This window comes from Dendropsophus ebraccatus, chromosome 9 (assembly GCF_027789765.1).
Source record: "Dendropsophus ebraccatus isolate aDenEbr1 chromosome 9, aDenEbr1.pat, whole genome shotgun sequence".
Taxonomy (NCBI): Eukaryota; Metazoa; Chordata; class Amphibia; order Anura; family Hylidae; genus Dendropsophus; species Dendropsophus ebraccatus.
The window spans coordinates 4653858-4672867 of NC_091462.1; the positions used below are offsets into that span (position 1 = coordinate 4653858).

At 46.5% G+C, this 19010-nt stretch overlaps 1 protein-coding gene across 1 annotated transcript; it reads right to left on the reverse strand.

Annotated features, from left to right (window-relative positions):
- Positions 1-196: 196 nt before the first annotated feature.
- On the reverse strand, positions 197-15281 carry LOC138801125 (uncharacterized). Its single transcript, XM_069983631.1, has 2 exons — positions 15166-15281; positions 197-2048 (listed from the first exon to the last, which is right to left on the reverse strand). The coding sequence occupies exons 1-2, from the start codon at positions 15279-15281 to the stop codon at positions 197-199; spliced, it is 1968 nt and encodes a 655-aa protein (XP_069839732.1).
- Positions 15282-19010: the final 3729 nt, after the last annotated feature.

Sequence of the window (19010 nt, forward strand, 5' to 3'; positions counted from 1 at the left end):
CATAGTGCTTCTCATGAATAGACCTCTGAGTGTTGAGGATGAGGAGGATGTAGCGTCGGACGTTCCACTTATACAGATCTACACCTGGTCTGGTGTAAGTCACGCGTTTCGGGGGCTGAAGTTTCCCGTCCTTTATTGCTCACCGTAACCAGAAAACATCGGCTAATAACTTGTCACTTTTAATCATTTCCTAAAATCAAGAAGTGAGAGGCGGAACTCTGATCGTCGTCCGTGACAAAGTGTCTGGCGGGGTATGGAGATGTGGCGGCTGGCGGGGTATGGAGATGTAGCGGCTGGCGGGGTATGGAGATGTGGCGGCTGGCGGAGTATGGAGATGTAGCGGCTGGCAGGGTATGGAGATGTGGCGGCTGGCGGGGTATGGAGATGTGGCGGCTGGCGGGGTATGGAGATGTGGCGGCTGGCGGTGTATGGAGATGTGGCGGCTGCCGGGGTATGGAGATGTGGCGGCTGGCGGGGTATGAAGATGTGGCGGCTGACGGGGTATGGAGATGTGGCGGCTGGCGGGGTATGGAGATGTGGCGGCTGGCGGGGTATGGAGATGTGGCGGCTGGCGGGGTATGGAGATGTGGCGGCTGGCGGGGTATGGAGATGTGGCGGCCTGCGGGGTATGGAGATGTGGCGGCTGGCAGGGGTATGGAGATGTGGCGGCTGGCGGGGTATGGAGATGTGGCGGCTGGCGGGGTATGGAGATGTGGCGGCTGGCGGGGTATGGAGATGTGGCGGCTGGCGGGGTATGGAGATGTGGCGGCTGGCGGGGTATGGAGATGTGGCGGCTGGCGGGGTATGGAGATGTGGCGGCTGGCGGGGTATGGAGATGTGGCGGCTGGCGGGGTATGGAGATGTGGCGGCTGGCGGGGTATGGAGATGTGGCGGCTGGCGGGGTATGGAGATGTGGCGGCTGGCGGGGTATGGAGATGAGGCGGCTGGCGGGGTATGGAGATGTGGCGGCTGGCGGGGTATGGAGATGTGGCGGCTGGCGGGGTATGGAGATGTGGCGGCTGGCGGGGTATGGAGATGTGGCGGCTGGCGGGGTATGGAGATGTGGCGGCTGGCGGGGTATGGAGATGTGGCGGCTGGCGGGGTATGGAGATGTGGCGGCTGGCGGGGTATGGAGATGTGGCGGCTGGCGGGGTATGGAGATGTGGCGGCTGGCGGGGTATGGAGATGTGGCGGCTGGCGGGGGTATGGAGATGTGGCGGCTGGCGGGGTATGGAGATGTGGCGGCTGGCGGGGTATGGAGATGTGGGGGTATGGAGATGTGGCGGCTGGCGGGGTATGGAGATGTGGCGGCTGGCGGGGTATGGAGATGTGGCGGCTGGCGGGGTATGGAGATGTGGCGGCTGGCGGGGTATGGAGATGTGGCGGCTGGTGGGGTATGGAGATGTGGCGGCTGGCGGGGTATGGAGATGTGGCGGCTGGCGGGGTATGGAGATGAGGCGGCTGGCGGGGTATGGAGATGTGGCGGCTGGCGGGGTATGGAGATGTAGCGGCTGGCGGGGTATGGAGATGTGGCGGCTGGCGGGGTATGGAGATGTAGCGGCTGGCGGGGTATGGAGATGTGGCGGCTGGCGGGGTATGGAGATGTGGCGGCTGGCGGGGTATGGAGATGTGGCGGCTGGCGGGGTATGGAGATGTGGCGGCTGGCGGGGTATGGAGATGTGGCGGCTGGCGGGGTATGGAGATGTGGCGGCTGACGGGGTATGGAGATGTGGCGGCTGGCGGGGTATGGAGATGTGGCGGCTGACGGGGTATGGAGATGTGGCGGCTGGCGGGGTATGGAGATGTGGCGGCTGGCGGGGTATGGAGATGTGGCGGCTGGCGGGGTATGGAGATGTGGCGGCTGGCGGGGTATGGAGATGTGGCGGCTGGCGGGGTATGGAGATGTGGCGGCTGGCGGGGTATGGAGATGTGGCGGCTGGCGGGGTATGGAGATGTGGCGGCTGGCGGGGTATGGAGATGTGGCCTTATCCCCGTTCTGCTCCTCCAGCTGTCTCTGAAATATTCCCCTTTTGTTTTTCCGGCAACAACTTAAGAAAACACAGAAACCAAATACCTATTAATGGAGGCGCCCGGCTGGAGCGGAGGGAAAGCGAGGACCTGGCGACATTTTGGTTGCAGTGATTTATAAAGTACAACTGGGAAGCGTCTGCGGCCAGATGCAGCACATCTCCTATTGATCCCGGCCGCTGAATGTTTTATGACAAGCAGCCGCCTGCCATGAATTTTGAGCAGGAGATCAATAAGCGGCTTAAGATGTCGTGTGGTGTCTTTGTGATTGACAGCGCTTTTTACTATGACTGAGGACGCCGCGTTTCAGGTGACTGTACAGAATAGCTCCTGGCTATCCCCCCCCCGTCCTGCCCCTGTCATTTACCGCCCTACCGCAGCAGCTGCCGACACTTCCACCACTTATGACGGTTCAAAGAATAAATAAATCATAATAAGAAATACCGATCCCGGGAGCTCCAGTACAAAACGTATAAAAGTTAGCGGATGTTTCCTCACGAGAAGCTGCGGCGAGAATGTCTGCGCCGCGTCACATGTGATAACCGGGAATCTGCAGCCAAAGGAATGGGTAAAAAACTACATATAAACGTGGTGGTTAAAAAATAAAGCTGTTGAAGGGGAACTCTAGAGAAAGAAAAATGTTTTTTAAATCAACTGGTGTCAGAAAGTTATTTCTATTAGTAAATCTGCAGTCTTCCAGTACTTATCAGCTGCTGTATGTCCTGCAGGAAGTGGTGTATGTTCTCCAGCCTGACACATTGCTCTCTGCTGCCACCTCTGTCCATGTCAGGAACTGTCCAGAGCAGCAGCAAATCCCCATAGAAAACCTCTCCTGCTCTGGACAGTTCCTGACATGGACAGAGGTGGCAGCAGAGAGCACTGTGTCAGACTGGAGTGAATACACCACTTCCTGCAGGACATACAGCAGCTAAGTACTGGAAGACTGGAGATTTCTTAACAGAAGTAAATTACAAATCTATATAACTTTCTGACATCAGCTGATTTGAAAACGCTATAATCCACACAGCACTGCAACAGCCAGGGCTCAAAGAATAGAAGATTTGTTGCATTCATTTTAAAGCTCTCTGTGAACTACAGGGATCATAATATGGGGAAATCTGTTTCTCTCTATAATGGCCTTACTATAATGGCTTCTTCATGATGACCTCACTATAATGACCTCACCATAATGGCTTCTCTATGATGACCTCAGAATAATGACCTCAGTATAATGACCTCACCATAATGGCTGCCCTATAAAGGCCTATAAAGAAGCAGCAACATTGAGGGCATTATAGAGCAGTACTGAGCAGTGTAAGCTGTGACTCCAGCACTGGGAGGAGATGTAACACTTGTTTGAGCCTTCAGCAGCTGCTTTGTCTCTCTGCAGTTTCCTCCTCCCCCTCTGTTAATAGACTTCTATGGGCGGCTGCAGCTGATCCCTCAGTGTACAGTCACGGGGATAGACGGATATGCCTCCTGGGAAGGAAACCTGTCAATGAAAAAAACAGAAGTCAATGAAAAAACGATCAAAACATATGCACACAAATACCTCCGTTTTTTATCTTTTTTTCATCAGTTTTTTCCTATACAACAGATGAAAGCAACGCAGTGTGAACCCGGCCTAACTGGTTGTGAGTATTGCGACATGACCAGGGGTTGACCTCAGCCAGGCCTCGTCCTCCGGGGAAGAGTAGATTAGTGGTGGAGATTAATCGTGAGATAATAGCCAGCAGATACGGCAGTATACGGAATACCGGATCCCGCGGTGAGATCAGGACTGGTATATGGGGGTCCCCGGCACACTGGGTAGCTGCATTATGTGGGGTCACCTACGAGTGACCAGAATGCCCCAGGTCTGGGTGTACGTCTGAGGCCAGAATGGTCATGTTACTTCTCGGTGAATGAGTTGGTCCGGTTCATGTCTTATATGTCATTTATAAGAGGATGACGGGAATATAACGGGATAAAGGATGATGAAAAAGGATGAAATGTGTAAAGAATGTAAGAACCAAGGTCCTGGATCCGGATAGAGGTCGTGAACCCTGATAGAGGTCGTGAACCCCGATAGAGGTTGTGAATCCCGATAGAGGTCGAGAACCCTTAGAGAGGTTATGGACCCTGATAGAGGTTGTGGAGCCGGATAGAGGTCGTCGACACTGATAAAGGTCATGGACCCCGAAAGAGGTCGTGAACCCTGATAGAGGTAGTGGACCCGTATAGAGGTCAAGGACCCTGATAGAGGTCATGGACCCTGATAGAGGTTGAGATCCCCGATAAAGGTCGTGGACCCCGATAGAAGCCGTGAACCCTGATATAGGTCGCGGACCCATATAGAGGTCGAGAACCCTTAGAGAGGTTGTAGACCTTGATAAAGGTCATGGACCTCGATAGAGGTCGTGAACCCCGATAGAGGTAGTGGACCCGGATAGAGGTCAAGGACCCTAATAGAGGTCATGGACCCTGATAGAAGTCGTGGACCCTGATAGAGGTTGAGAACCCTGATAAAGGTCGTGGACCCTGATAAAGGTCATGAACCCCGATAGAGGTCGTGAACCCTGATATAGGTCGCGGACCCATATAGAGGTCGAGAACCCTGATAGAAGTTGAGAACCCTTAGAGAGGTCGTGGACCCTGATAAAGGTCGTGGACCCTGATAGAAGTCGTGGACCCTGATAGAGGTAGTGGACCCCATTATAAAGGTCATCGACCCTGGGTCTGGGGGCCGCGGCATTGCAGCACCAGGGTGTGTGAGGGTGTAGAATAACCCTTATTACTATGTGAGTGCAGTTACAGGGTGGTGGTCGGTGTAAACTCCACTGGGTGGTTTACGGATTGGTAATAGGTATTTGCTGGCTGATCTTTCCTCTATTGGTGACACTCAGGTAACCTGGTTAAGGAATCAGATTTAATGTTTTCTTGTTTTGTATATAAAAACTTTGTAATAAAGTTTTAAAATGAAAAAAAAAAAATATTTTTTTTTCCCAAAAACTCAGGAGCCACTGTGATACATTCTGCTGTTCTTGATGCACTTTAAAATCCTTCCCATGTTAACACGAATGTGGAAAATCCCTTTAAGTGTATTATAATATAAGCCCTTTTCCGGCACCGGTTAGGATTTGCTTTCCTCAGAGTATTACGGATTTTTCAGCATTTTGAGCAGAAGGAGAAGCGAAGTGACAGATACAAAGGCGTCGGGTTGTGGTTCCCATCCTGGACTCTTATCTCAGTGTGACGCTGCTCGTGTCGGCGCTCTGCAGGGTAATGACATTATATGCAGCAAGGTAATTGTCACCGCTCCCCGGGTATGGAGGACGCGGCTTATATGATTATTGCTCCAGCCGCTGCAGTAATGAGACGGTCAGCGGGGGAGGGTCATCCTTCTCGCCTTCTATTAATCTGTATAAAAAAGAAAAAAAAAGCATCAAGCAGAAGACCCATCCCAGCTGGTTACACAGTGAATATGGATAAACCGCTGAAATATTACTGATGATTGGAGAATACAACAGGTGGCGGCGGTGGCGGGCGCTCAGATCACAACTGGAAGCGGAATATTTTATGCATTAAAAGACATTAAAGACTCAAATCATCACAAATCGAACAAACCCAACCAAATGATTGTGTTACCAGCTACAAAGGATAATGCAGAGATGAGGATCTAATCTTACTAAATCACTTATATAAATGAAGTATATTCCAAAGAAATCCAAAATATAGAGAAAGAAAATTAGACAAAATTAACTAAAGTAGTGAGTATTATCATATAAACAACATAAAAAAGACTTTTTACAAAAATGTCTATAGAAATATGCTCTATAACATATATATACTGCCTTATAATAACTACTATATTATTGCCCCTATATACAGGAATATAACTACTTTATTATTGCCCCTATATACAGGAATATAACTACTATAATACTGCTCCTATATACAGGGATATAACTACTATAATACTGCTCCCTATATACAGGGATATAACTACTATAATACTGCTCCTATATACAGGGATATAACTACTATAATACTGCTCCTATATACAGGGATATAACTACTATAATACTGCTCCTATATACAGGGATATAACTACTATAATACTGCTCCCTATATACAGGGATATAACTACTATAATACTGCTCCTATATACAGGGATATAACTACTATAATACTGCTCCTATATACAGGGATATAACTACTATAATACTGCTCCTATATACAGAAATATAACTACTATAATACTGCTCCTATATACAGGGATATAACTACTATAATACTGCCCCTATATACAGGGATATAACTACTATAATACTGCTCTGATATACAGGAATATAACTACTATAATACTGCTCCCTATATACAGGAATATAACTACTATAATGCGGTTCAGGGAAGAAACAGAGTGCTGCACCTCACACCCATGGCTGATACTAGTGCCGCTTGGCTAAATAAAAAACACATCAGAATTTTGTGTATGAATTGATCAAGCCACACTGCCCCATGTACCTCGTGCCGGTATCTGATACACATGGGTCCCTACACTAAGTCCACACCGTGCCAGTCAGTGGCCACCAACCCCGCAGGCGTGCACAGCCAGGGAACGGGGGCCATGGGACGGCCCTGCGACCCCCATGCCACAGGACCAGACCCAAAAACACCACACCAGAACCCGGCCAGCACCGCCGGCGGAGAAGGTCGCCCCCAAGCAGCACAAGTCTGGATAAGGTATTGCGCTCACCATAGCTGCAGCAAACAGAATGGGAAAAAACAGGAGGGATTAAAACCATGTGCACTCAGGTGTCTCCTGCTAATTGCGGTCATGTGGGTCTCACCAGGAGGAGTGCAAAACACGGAGAAAAGAGAGAAACAAAATGTGGTTCAGGGAAGAAACAGAGTGCTGCACCTCACACCTATGGCTGATACTAGTGCCGCTTCACTCCTCCTGGTGAGACCCACATGACCGCAATTAGCAGGAGACACCTGAGTGCACATGGTTTTAATCCCTCCTGTTTTTTCCCATTCTGTTTGCTGCAGCTATGGTGAGCGCAATACCTTATCCAGACTTGTGCTGCTTGGGGGCGACCTTCTCCGCCGGCGGTGCTGGCCGGGTTCTGGTGTGGTGTTTTTGGGTCTGGTCCTGTGGCATGGGGGTCGCAGGGCCGTCCCAGGGCCCCCGTTCCCTGGCTGTGCACGCCTGCGGGGTTGGTGGCCACTGACTGGCACGGTGTGGACTTAGTGTAGGGACCCATGTGTATCAGATACCGGCACGAGGTACATGGGGCAGTATGGCTTGATCAATTCATACACAAAATTCTGATGTGTTTTTTATTTAGCCAAGCGGCACTAGTATCAGCCATAGGTGTGAGGTGCAGCACTCTGTTTCTTCCCTGAACCATAACTACTATAATACTGCTCCTATATACAGGGATATACTACTATAATACTGCTCCTATATACAGGGATATAACTACTATAATACTGCTCCTATATACAGGAATATAACTACTATAATACTGCTCCTATATACAGGAATATAACTAATATAATACTGCTCCTATATACAGGAATATAACTACTATAATACTGCTCCTATATACAGGGATATACTACTATAATACTGCTCCTATATACAGGGATATTACTACTATAATACTGCTCCTATATACAGGAATATAACTACTATAATACTGCTCCTATATACAGGAATATAACTACTATAATACTGCTCCTATATACAGGAATATAACTACTATAATACTGCTCCCTATATACAGGGATATAACTACTATAATACTGCTCCTATATACAGGAATATAACTACTATAATACTGCTCCTATATACAGGAATATACTACTATAATACTGCTCCTATATACAGGAATATAACTACTATAATACTGCTCCTATATACAGGAATATAACTACTATAATACTGCTCCTATATACAGGAATATACTACTATAATACTGCTCCTATATACAGGAATATAACTACTATAATACTGCTCCTATATATATATATATATATATATATATTTGGCTCAGTAATGGTATCAGTAGAGTTTGCCGGTTTGCGGCCACTATTGTGTATAGAGTGTGAGCTCAGTCGGTCGCCCTTTTCCTTCCTGTATTATATATATACTGCTGCGTTGTCTGCACGGGGTCTTGTATATTCCCGCTTTGTTTCTCCTGTAGTTACTATATAACGTCTTTGTGAGCTGTGACTATTGATCGCTGTATTGTGATCGCTGGTCACATGTCAGGCAGTGATGTCGGGTATCATCGCTCAGGTATTGATCAGGATGAGATGTGAATAGTCAAGTGATGTTTTCAGCGTGTTTTGTAGCCTTATTGATTCCCTGTGACAAGGTCAAGTAGAGGGGGACATGGCGGTGAGCGCTGATCCGGACCGGAGGGATTCCCAGCAGATAATGGGAGCCCGGCCAAGGTTGTGTAACAGGTAAAGGGCGGGTGGTGGTGGGGAGGGCGGTATAACGGATCAGTGACACGTAGTCCCGGGGGAGCCGTACAGCGTGACCTCTGCGCTCAGCCCATTTGTTTCTCTGATTACTTCCTACTGAAATCCTATAAATAAGAGACGTTCTATCTGTGTCCTGCGTAGCCGACCACAGGGCGGTATAATCTCCAGGGACTCCAGGGCGTAATGGTATCCAGTGTATCTCAGCTTATCACCTGTGATACTGTCTCTTTCTGCAGTGTATCTCAGCTTGGCATGTGTTATTCTGATTGGTAAAGGAGTATTCCGTTTCAAAATAACTTTTGGTATGTTGCTGCCCATAGTGAGACTGACAATTCCTTCCATAGTTGTTATTATGTATTCAGTCTCCTTCCCCCAGTTCTCAGCTGCTGCTTTCTGCTGAAGACACAAAAATTGCTGTGTGAGCTTTTCTCTCTTTCTCCCCCTCCTCTCCCCTCCCTTCTGAGACAGCTGATGTAAACAAGTCCCTGGCAGGCTGTATCTGCAACATTATAGCTTCTTTGTAATGCTGGGAGGGTTATTCACAGTGAGTTCATCAGCAACTTGACCTTAGAATAACCCTCCCAGAATTACAAAGAAGCTACAATTTTGCAGAAACACCCTGCGAGGGACTTGTTTACATCAGCTGTCTCAGAAGGGAGGGGGAGACAGAGAGAAAGGCTCACTCACAGACTTTTGTGTCTTCAGCAGAAAGCAGCAGCTAAGAACTGGGAGAGGGAGACTGAATAGATGCAATGCTGTACAGATCACTTTACAGCAGCCTCCTCTTATCACCACAGACACAACAGGAAGTCTCAGCTTACTTTTAGCCCCAGTGTTGAGAATGAAAACTGCAAGATATCAGGATTATTATATAATATAGATAAAAAAATGGAAAATTAGAAAAAACGTCACCAAAAATTCTTAAAAATGTTTAACAGAAAATACAACAACATCATTTAAATAAGTCATTTCCTAGTGACACATTCCCTTTAAGACTTGTAGAGCAGCAGGTTGGAGCCCATCGTCCTAGTCAGAGCCCGTCGCCCTAGTCAGAGGCCGTCGCCAGAGCTTGTCGCCCTAGTCAGAGCCCGTCACCCTAGTCAGAGCCCGTCGCCCTAGTCACAGCCTGTCGCCCTAGTCAGAGCCCGTCGCCCTAGTCACAGACCGTTGCCCTAGTCAGAGCCCGTCGCCCTAGTCAGAGCCTGTCGCCCTAGTCACAGACCGTCGCCAGAACCCGTCGCCCTAGTCAGAGCCCGTAGTCCTAATCACAGACCGTTGCCCTAATCACAGACCGTTGCCCTAGTCAGACGCCGTCTCCCTAGTCAGAGCCCATCGCCCTAGTCAGAACCTGTTGCCGTAGTCAGAGGCCGTCGCCCCAGTCATCGCCCGTCGCCCGCCCCCAGGGACTCTCATCTACTTCTTGCCTTTATTTTCAGCAGCTCTTCTCTCGACCCAGCAGATGGCAGTACCGCTACCGCAGCTCACAAATCTATTGACCTGTCTTCAAGAATGACTGTAATTGCCAAATGAGAGAGATTTGATGCGGATTCTGCCCGGTCATAAACGTTCCTTGGAGAGTTAGGAGCCTAATAGAGACCATTGTGGATGGTAAATACCATTAAATTAAGAGGTGCGCCGGGAGCGGGGGGACACCGGAAACTTAGAGGTGCAGCCGCCTCAGGGGAGGGAAGAGCTCTCCAGCATCGACTCCTGATGAGCAGGAAGGAGGAGGAAGAAGACGCTAATTAGAGGGAGAAAAAGAGTGTGACAGATAGAGAGCGGAATAATCTGCAGAGAGGCGGCCGGACAGAGAGCGGAATCTTCTGCAGGGAGGCGGCAGGAGAAAGAGCGGAATATTCTGCAGGGAGGCAGTCGGACAGAGAGCAGAATATTCTGCAGGGAGGCAGCCGGACAGAGAGCGGAATATTCTGCAGGGAGGCAGCCGGACAGAGAGCGGAATGTTCTGCAGGGAGGCGGCCGGAGAAAGAGCGGAATATTCTGCAGGGAGGTGGCCGGAAAGAGAGCGGAATATTCTGCAGGGTGACATCACTGAGAATACAGCCTATCCATCACTAGAGATCAGTGACATCACTGAGAATACAGCCTATCCATCACTAGAGATCAGCAGTGACATCACTCAGAATACAGCCTATCCATCACTAGAGATCAGCGGTGACATCACTGAGAATACAGCCTATCCATCACTAGAGATCAGTGACATCACTCAGAATACAGCCTATCCATCACTAGAGATCAGTGACATCACTCAGAATACAGCCTATCCATCACTAGAGATCAGTGACATCACTGAGAATACAGCCTATCCATCACTAGAGATCAGTGACATCACTGAGAATACAGCCTATCCATCACTAGAGATCAGCGGTGACATCACTGAGAATACAGCCCATCCATCACTAGAGATCAGTGACATCACTGAGAATACAGCCTATCCATCACTAGAGATCAGTGACATCACTGAGAATACAGCCTATCCATCACTAGAGATCAGTGACATCACTGAGAATACAGCCTATCCATCACTAGAGATCAGCGGTGACATCACTGAGAATACAGCCTATCCATCACTTGAGATCAGTAATGACATCACTGAGAATACAGCCTATCCATCACTAGAGATCAGCGGTGACATCACTGAGAATACAGCCTATCCATCACTAGAGATCAGCGGTGACATCACTGAGAATACAGCCTATCCATTCACTAGCGATCAGTGACATCACTGAGAATACAGCCTATCCATCACTAGAGATCAGCGGTGACATCACTAAGAATACAGCCTATCCATCACTTGAGATCAGTAATGACATCACTGAGAATACAGCCTATCCATCACTAGAGATCAGCTGTGACATCACTGAGAATACAGCCTATCCATCACTAGAGATCAGCGGTGACATCACTGAGAATACAGCCTATCCATCATTAGAGATCAGCGGTGACATCACTGAGAATACAGCCTATCCATCACTAGAGATCAGCAGTGACATCACTGAGAATACAGCCTATCCATCACTAGAGATCAGCGGTGACATCACTGAGAATACAGCCTATCCATCACTTGAGATCAGTAATGACATCACTGAGAATACAGCCTATCCATCACTTGAGATCAGTAATGACATCACTGAGAATACAGCCTATCCATCACTAGAGATCAGCAGTGACATCACTGAGAATACAGCCTATCCATCACTAGAGATCAGTAATGACATCACTGAGAATACAGCCTATCCATCACTAGAGATCAGCTGTGACATCACTGAGAATACAGCCTATCCATCACTAGAGATCAGCGGTGACATCACTGAGAATACAGCCTATCCATCACCAGAGATCAGCGGTGACATCACTGAGAATACAGCCTATCCATCACTAGAGATCAGCGGTGACATCACTGAGAATACAGCCTATCCATCACTAGAGATCAGTGACATCACTGAGAATACAGCCTATCCATCACTAGAGATCAGTGACATCACTGAGAATACAGCCTATCCATCACTAGAGATCAGTGACATCACTGAGAATACAGCCTATCCATCACTAGAGATCTGTGACATCACTGAGAATACAGCCTATCCATCACTAGAGATCAGTGACATCACTGAGAATACAGCCTATCCATCACCAGGGCCGCCATCAGGGCAGTATTGGCGGTACAGTTGTCAGGGGCCCGGGCTCAGACTAAGATCAAAGGGGCCCGGCCAACCTGACAGCTGTACCGCACACAGTTCCCTCCTGTCTGTCCTGTCACAGGGCCCCCTCCTCACTATCCCCGGGCCCCTCCCCCGCCCTCTTACTGCCTTCTCTGACTGCTTCCTCCTTCTCCTCATGTCGGGACAGAAGAGGAGAGGGCCCGGAGACGCTGTGAGGAGGAGGGGGAGGGGCCCAGAGCCCGGGCTGTGAGGGGGAGGGGCCCAGAGCCCGGGCTGTGAGGGGGAGGGGCCCAGAGCCCGGGCTGTGAGGGGGAGGGGCCTAGAGCCCGGGCTGTGAGGGGGAGGGGCTCAGAGCTGTGAGGAGAGAAGCTGAGGACTGCACAGCATGGAGCTCCCCTGCACACACAGGTGCTCACAGTGTGTGAGTTTCTATGTCCATGTAATGTGTATGTCTATTTAATGTCTCTCTGTGTGTGTGTTAGTATGGATATAAGTATACAATGTGCATAAGTGTGTATATCTGTGTAAGGTGTGACTGTATATAATGTATACTGCCTGTCTGTGTATATGATGTATGGTATGTAAAGTGCACGTGTGTGTGTGTACATGTGTATAACCTGTATGTATGACTGTAAATATGTATTAGTCTGAAGATTAAACTCAGCAGGTTCATCCATGTGACTGCTGATCTGTAATGTATACTGTATGTCTGTGTGTGCATGATATATAGTATGTAAATTGCATGTGTGTGTATGTGTATATAACCTGCATGTATGACTGTAAATATGTAGGATGCTGTACATTATACTCAGCAGGTTTGTCCACATGTCCCTGCTGATTTGTCGCTGTAGCCGCCTCGCTCCTCATTCCGGCGCAGGTCTCCTTATTTTTGCAGGTGCCGCTGTTATGGTACGCTGTTACGCTGTTTGGGTGAGTGGGTGAGTGGGACCTGTTTCAATGCATGCTTCCTCCTAGATCTTATATCCCTTCATTTGTTGGTGATTTTCACCAGTGTATTTACCTCATTGAGTAATTGTAGCTTCAAATAGGACTCTGTGGGTTTATAAACCCATTTTTCTTGTTGCTATTTTACCTATATGTATAAATATTTATTGTGTATTGGAGGTTGCCTGCATTGTCACGGTCATTGCAATCCTGATCATGTAATATGCAAGTGCAATATATGATTTCATAAAAACATACTTGTATGTCCCCTCACTAATTTATGTATTTGGTTCAGTTTCATTTTTCCTGTTTTTTACTGCTTTCACTCATTATTTATTGATGTGTATTTTTAATGTAATTGTTTGAATAAAGAATCTAATTATAATCTTCTATGATTGTCCTGCACTTTGTATGATCCCTGTGGATCTTTTTGTTTTATTTAATATTCTTCTGTGCGTTTTGGACTATATTATTTTGGCATTTATGTTTAGGTGCCGCTGTTATGCAGCACTTTGATCCAAAATAAGGCTATGTTCACATGGGGTAAGAGACCGGCCGGTACTGCAGTACCGGACGGATGATCCTTCAGGCCCCAGTGTTCTGATGCGGGCACATCAGCACACGCCCGCATCAGAACCTCCTATAGCACACAGTGAAGCAAGCAGCCGGAGCCACACGCTTCATTGTGTGAACTGACAGGGTTTCCTACGGCCGCAATTCATTGAATACAATATGTATACGCTCCGGCCAGGATCCCATAGAAATGTAGGCAATGTTCACAACGGCCATACTTCTACGTAGTGTAAACATTGCCTAAAAATGCTAATCAGTTCCTTTAGTGCACTGGGGAAAAGTTCATCTGCCCCTCAGTACCCCATCTCACCTGCACGCTGGTTCTGAAGTGCACGCTTATACATACTCAGTTATACATAAGCAGGTATGTCTCGTTCTCGCACATGCTCTGTTCAGACTGTGTTCCCGGATGGCATAACTGAGTATGAAAAAGTAGGCATGCACTTCAGAACCAGCGTGCAGGTGGGACAGTGTACTGAGGGGCAGAGGGACTTTTCTTGAGCACCAAAGTAACTAATTTACATTTTTATTTTGGATGAAATTGCTTCAAAACAGCGGCACCTGCAAAAATAAGAACAGCGCTGAAATGTGGAGCGAGGCGGCTACACTGATATATCAGCAGGGTCGCACAGTCAAAAAAATAGCCGTTTTTTTTACTGTCATTTAGATTAATTTGTGACATGTTAAAAAAAAACATGTCAAAAATTAAGATCCATCAGGTTGAAGTAAATGACAACGATCTGGCTGATAAATGTGTAAAATTAATAAATAAACCTTAGCACACCTGTCCACACTTCCGGTGTTCTCACTTCTGTCCGCAGACGTCACTGGAACTTTTGAGCTGGTTTGTAAAATGACAGGCCGTTCAGCCAATCACTGACAGAGAAGGGACCACCATGGCTAGTGATTGGTTGAGCCGCCTGTCCCTTTAGAGACTATCTCAGAAGTTCCAGTGGCAGCTGCGGACAGAAGCAAGAAGTACACCGGAAACGTGGACAGGTGTGCTAAGGTTTATTATTTTACAATAGGGCAAAGGCTGCACGGACATCACTAATGATATATATATATATACACACACAGCCCTTGCTGCATGATTATCGAGCCGTATATGGGCTCAGCAAGCAAGCACCGATCTAGCAGATCGGAAATCACTTACATTAGTGATCAGGCCGTGTAATACAGCCCTTACAGTGCAACTGATTATAGGAGAGGGGCTCCATTATAGCCTATGGAGCCCATTTCCTGTGGTCAGCTGGACTGTGCACTGAGCTGAGGAGTGAACCATACTACTGTGCACATTACTATAGGTAACGATTGGAGGGGGTTTAGACCCTGACCAGTCTTAACTTTATTCATGTTGCACACGTCAAAAGTTAAAGGGGTACTCCTGCTGTAATTTATAAATAACTATTGCATTGCCACACAAAAGTTATATAACATCTAAATATACTGTCTCTACTGCATCTGGCGGCATAGTGCTATGTTATCTGCAATCTTGAACTTGATAAAATTCTCATCTCCCTGTCTAGGATCGGGTGCCATCTTGGGTCCGAGATGTGTCTGCTTGGTTGCCATGGTCCTAGCGCCATGGCATGTAAGAGGCTAGGAGATCGCTTTTTCCCCGCTCCACTTCCCATTTCTTGCAAGACTTGGTAACATCAGATACAGAGACAGGGGCCGTCACTATCTGCTCAGTTACCAAGTCTTGCAAAAAATGGGAAGTGGAGCCAGGAAAAGGCGACCTCCTAGCCTAGTCCCGATCCTAGCTAGAGAGATGAGATGAAAGCTCAAGTTCAAGACTTCCGGTCGCGGTAAGTGCAAATAATATAGCACTATGCGTCCAGAAGCGGTAGATGCATTGGAGGAGATTTGTCAAACATGGTGTAAAGTGAGACTGGCTCAGTCGCCCCCGGCAACCAATCAGATTCCACCTCTCATTTTCCAAAGAGTCTGTGAGGAATGAAAGGTGAAATCTGATTGGTTGCCGGGGGCGACTGAGCCTGTTTCACTTTACACCATGTTTGATAAATCTCCCCCAGTATATTTAGATGTTATATAACGTTTGTGTGGCAATGCAATAGTTAAGTTAGGAGTACCCTTTAATTAAAATGACAGTAACTCTTAAAGGGTGCCTGCCACAAAGTTAATGTCTCTGGAGTGGCGTGCAGACGTAGCTGCTGCTGGGAGATCGAGCAACATGTTTTTATTTTAATTATTAGGGCTAATGCATGGAACAAGGATGTATCCAAAGCACCTGTGTCTGCATGCCACTCCAAAGACATCAGTTAAGGATACATCGCAAATTTTTGGGATTGGTTCTGCTAATAGGGAGCCCTGATACTTTGGCTGTATGGGGCCCCAAAATTCCTGATGGCGGCCCTGTCCATCACTAGGGATCAGTGACATCACTGAGAATACAGCCTATCCATCACTAGAGATCAGTGACATCACTGAGAATACAGCCTATCCATCACTAGAGAGCAGTGACATCACTGAGAATACAGCCTATCCATCACTAGAGAGCAGTGACATCACTGAGAATACAGCCTATCCATCACTAGAGATCAGTGACATCACTGAGAATACAGCCTATCCATCACTAGAGATCAGTGACATCACTGAGAATACAGCCTATCCATCACTAGAGATCAGCAGTGACATCACTGAGAATACTAATATATATAGGAATAGTGGGCACCGCTAAAAGTAAGGAGTGCTAAACCAATGCATATAAGTAACAGACAACTCCCCAAAAAGACAAAAGCATATGCACAAAAAGGTAGCACATCATAATGAAACTTTATTGAGACAATAACAGAATATACAGAAAAATACCATAAACTATGCAGCGGTAAAGCAATAAGGGAGACAAACCCCAAACACTACCCTACATTAAAAACACTTAAAATGTCAACATAGGACCCGCCGGCGTACCAGCAAGGTCTAACAACCACTCTGACCCCGGACCATATGAGTTCTAACAAAGCTGCCTAAGCAGTATCCCTATGACATGTAACATCAAAAGAAGTAATTAATATGAACAAAGGGTAGAAAAATAAAACGATCACCATGTACAGTCCAAAAAATAATAAGAAGCGGGTCAGATAGGCAACAGTCACCCCACGCGTTCCGCCGCCCAGCGGCTTCCTCAGGGATGTGGGTAATGAGATAGGGACATATTATATATACATGTGGAACATGTGAAAACAATTCCCAACCTTGATGAGACCATGTGCAGGAAAATCCGGCGTCCTGTAATGACGGGCGCCATCTTGGGGAGGCCGCGCATGCGCCGTAGGAACAAACAAATAAAGAAAAAAAAAAAAATAATAATAATTTTTTTGCGCAATAGAGAAATGGGCAACCAAGGACATGTACAGATAGCTGAAGACAATGGTGGGCGCCATCTTGGAGAGGCTGCACACGCGCAGTGGGTATAGACATCTAAGGACAGTGGATATGACCAAATAAAGAATTACAAAGATAAAAAATAATAAAGTGCAAACAGTCAATGAAGACCATATAATAGAAGAACATGTACATATCATGATATGCATATGATAGAATAAGTGCGCATCACAGTATACAGAAATTATAAAGTGGGAAATGCTATTGTAATAGCAACATCCACAACGACAATAATCCCCATGGGTAATGTCACAAAATAGCAGCAACCGCTACTGTCCACTACTCCAACTATAGTGGGAAATGTCACAATATGGCAACATCCACTACTAGATCTAATGGAATAACAAGGTCCTATCGAATAGTATAGTATAGCGCATCATGAAGCAGCCCACAAGTCACGAAACAAGTCCTAGCCGTTAGAATGCAATAAAGCACATAATATGCCAAGCATGCAGATTACAAATATGCAGGACATGCAGATACAATGTGCAGCATCTGTAGGACAACGCATACTAGAGCCTTAATTCAATGAAATGAAGTATCTTGTAGCGGTCTACAAAACCTATGCAAAGCGGCGTATAACAAGAGTATGAGTATGGCGTATGACAAGAGTATATATATAGCCCTAACATGCCGTGAACCACAATGCACAATATATAGTATGTGCAGAATGGCAGGTAGTCCATGGTCACAAAATTGGGGACAGAATACAGTGTATCATAAGATGACACCCAATACGGTCAGGTCAAGAAAGTGAGATATACATGTACCAGCCTGAGGGTCAGAAAGTTCAGGCAATGTGAATAGCAATGGATAAAGGTACAGAGCTATATAAGCTCTATATAAACAGAGGCCAGATGATGAGAGATTACTGATGGTAAGTGGAGAGCACAAAAATATCCTGCTTAGTGCCAAAAGTTAATAATTACAAAGGGACAAAAAGAACCATAAAAAACAGCAACCAACACTGTGTCATCTACATAAAACCTATAAAATATGTATTATAAATGTGGATACCGAACGACAATGATATGAAAACAATCATGTAAAATAATGTGGGACCGTATAAAGTAATAATCGGTCTGTAATAGTGCTTAGAAGACCACATGTGAGAACGTCCTCGATGACCATGGTGATCAAGGACTAACCAACCCATGTGAAGACAGTGGATGGAGAATGCAACACCCAGGCCCGCATGGAGGGGTGAATATGCAAACCAGAGTCAGAGGACTCTGAGTATGCACATGTCTGAGGACAACCACCACCCCATGCGGTATGAAATTTAACCAAACAATCACCTTAAATATAACCCAACAATTACATTAAATTGAAAGAACCCCAAACCCTGTACAGATTCTCCTGCACATGCAAAAAGAGGAGCCCAAAATGTGACAAAGTCTATAATGTGATGATAACCAAAAAAAAAAAAAAAAAAATTTACATTTATGCAAGTGATGCTTAAAATCTCCGGCACATATACACTCAATCTAACATCAACCTCTATCAGGAAAAAGTCCAATATCTAAATAGCAGGCCCAAGAAAAACAATCTTCCAGATCGGATTGTAGCAGTGTCCCTAAGGGCCAAAAGGTGTAGATGAAGCTGTTATCTTTTCTCTCTCTCTCTCAGGATCCATTGATGATATCCAGATAATTATTCCTGCATGTTGACTTTCATTCATGTGGATACTTTCCCAGTTTCCATTCATTTCACCAATCCAGCAAGAAACATATCCATTAGAGACACGTGCCAAAATTTTTTAATATAGAGTACTTAGTGTTAGCAGTTCCATCCTAAAAGGGAAGATAAAATGGTATCACAGATAAACAGCATATCCAAAGAGTGAACAAAAAAGTGACCCAATGAGTGATAAAGTCCCATAGGGACAACCCCCTA

What these genes read in the sequence shown, in the direction of transcription:
- LOC138801125 (XM_069983631.1), bottom strand. Translation starts at nt 15,281, where the DNA reads ATGGCAACCAAGCAGACACATCTCGGACCCAAGATGGCACCCGATCCT. An exon ending in GCACTATGCCGCCAGATGCA is followed by an intron (nt 2,049 to 15,165) that starts GTAGAGACAGTA and finishes TGTTTTCTTAAG; the next exon opens with TTGTTGCCGGAAAAACAAAA.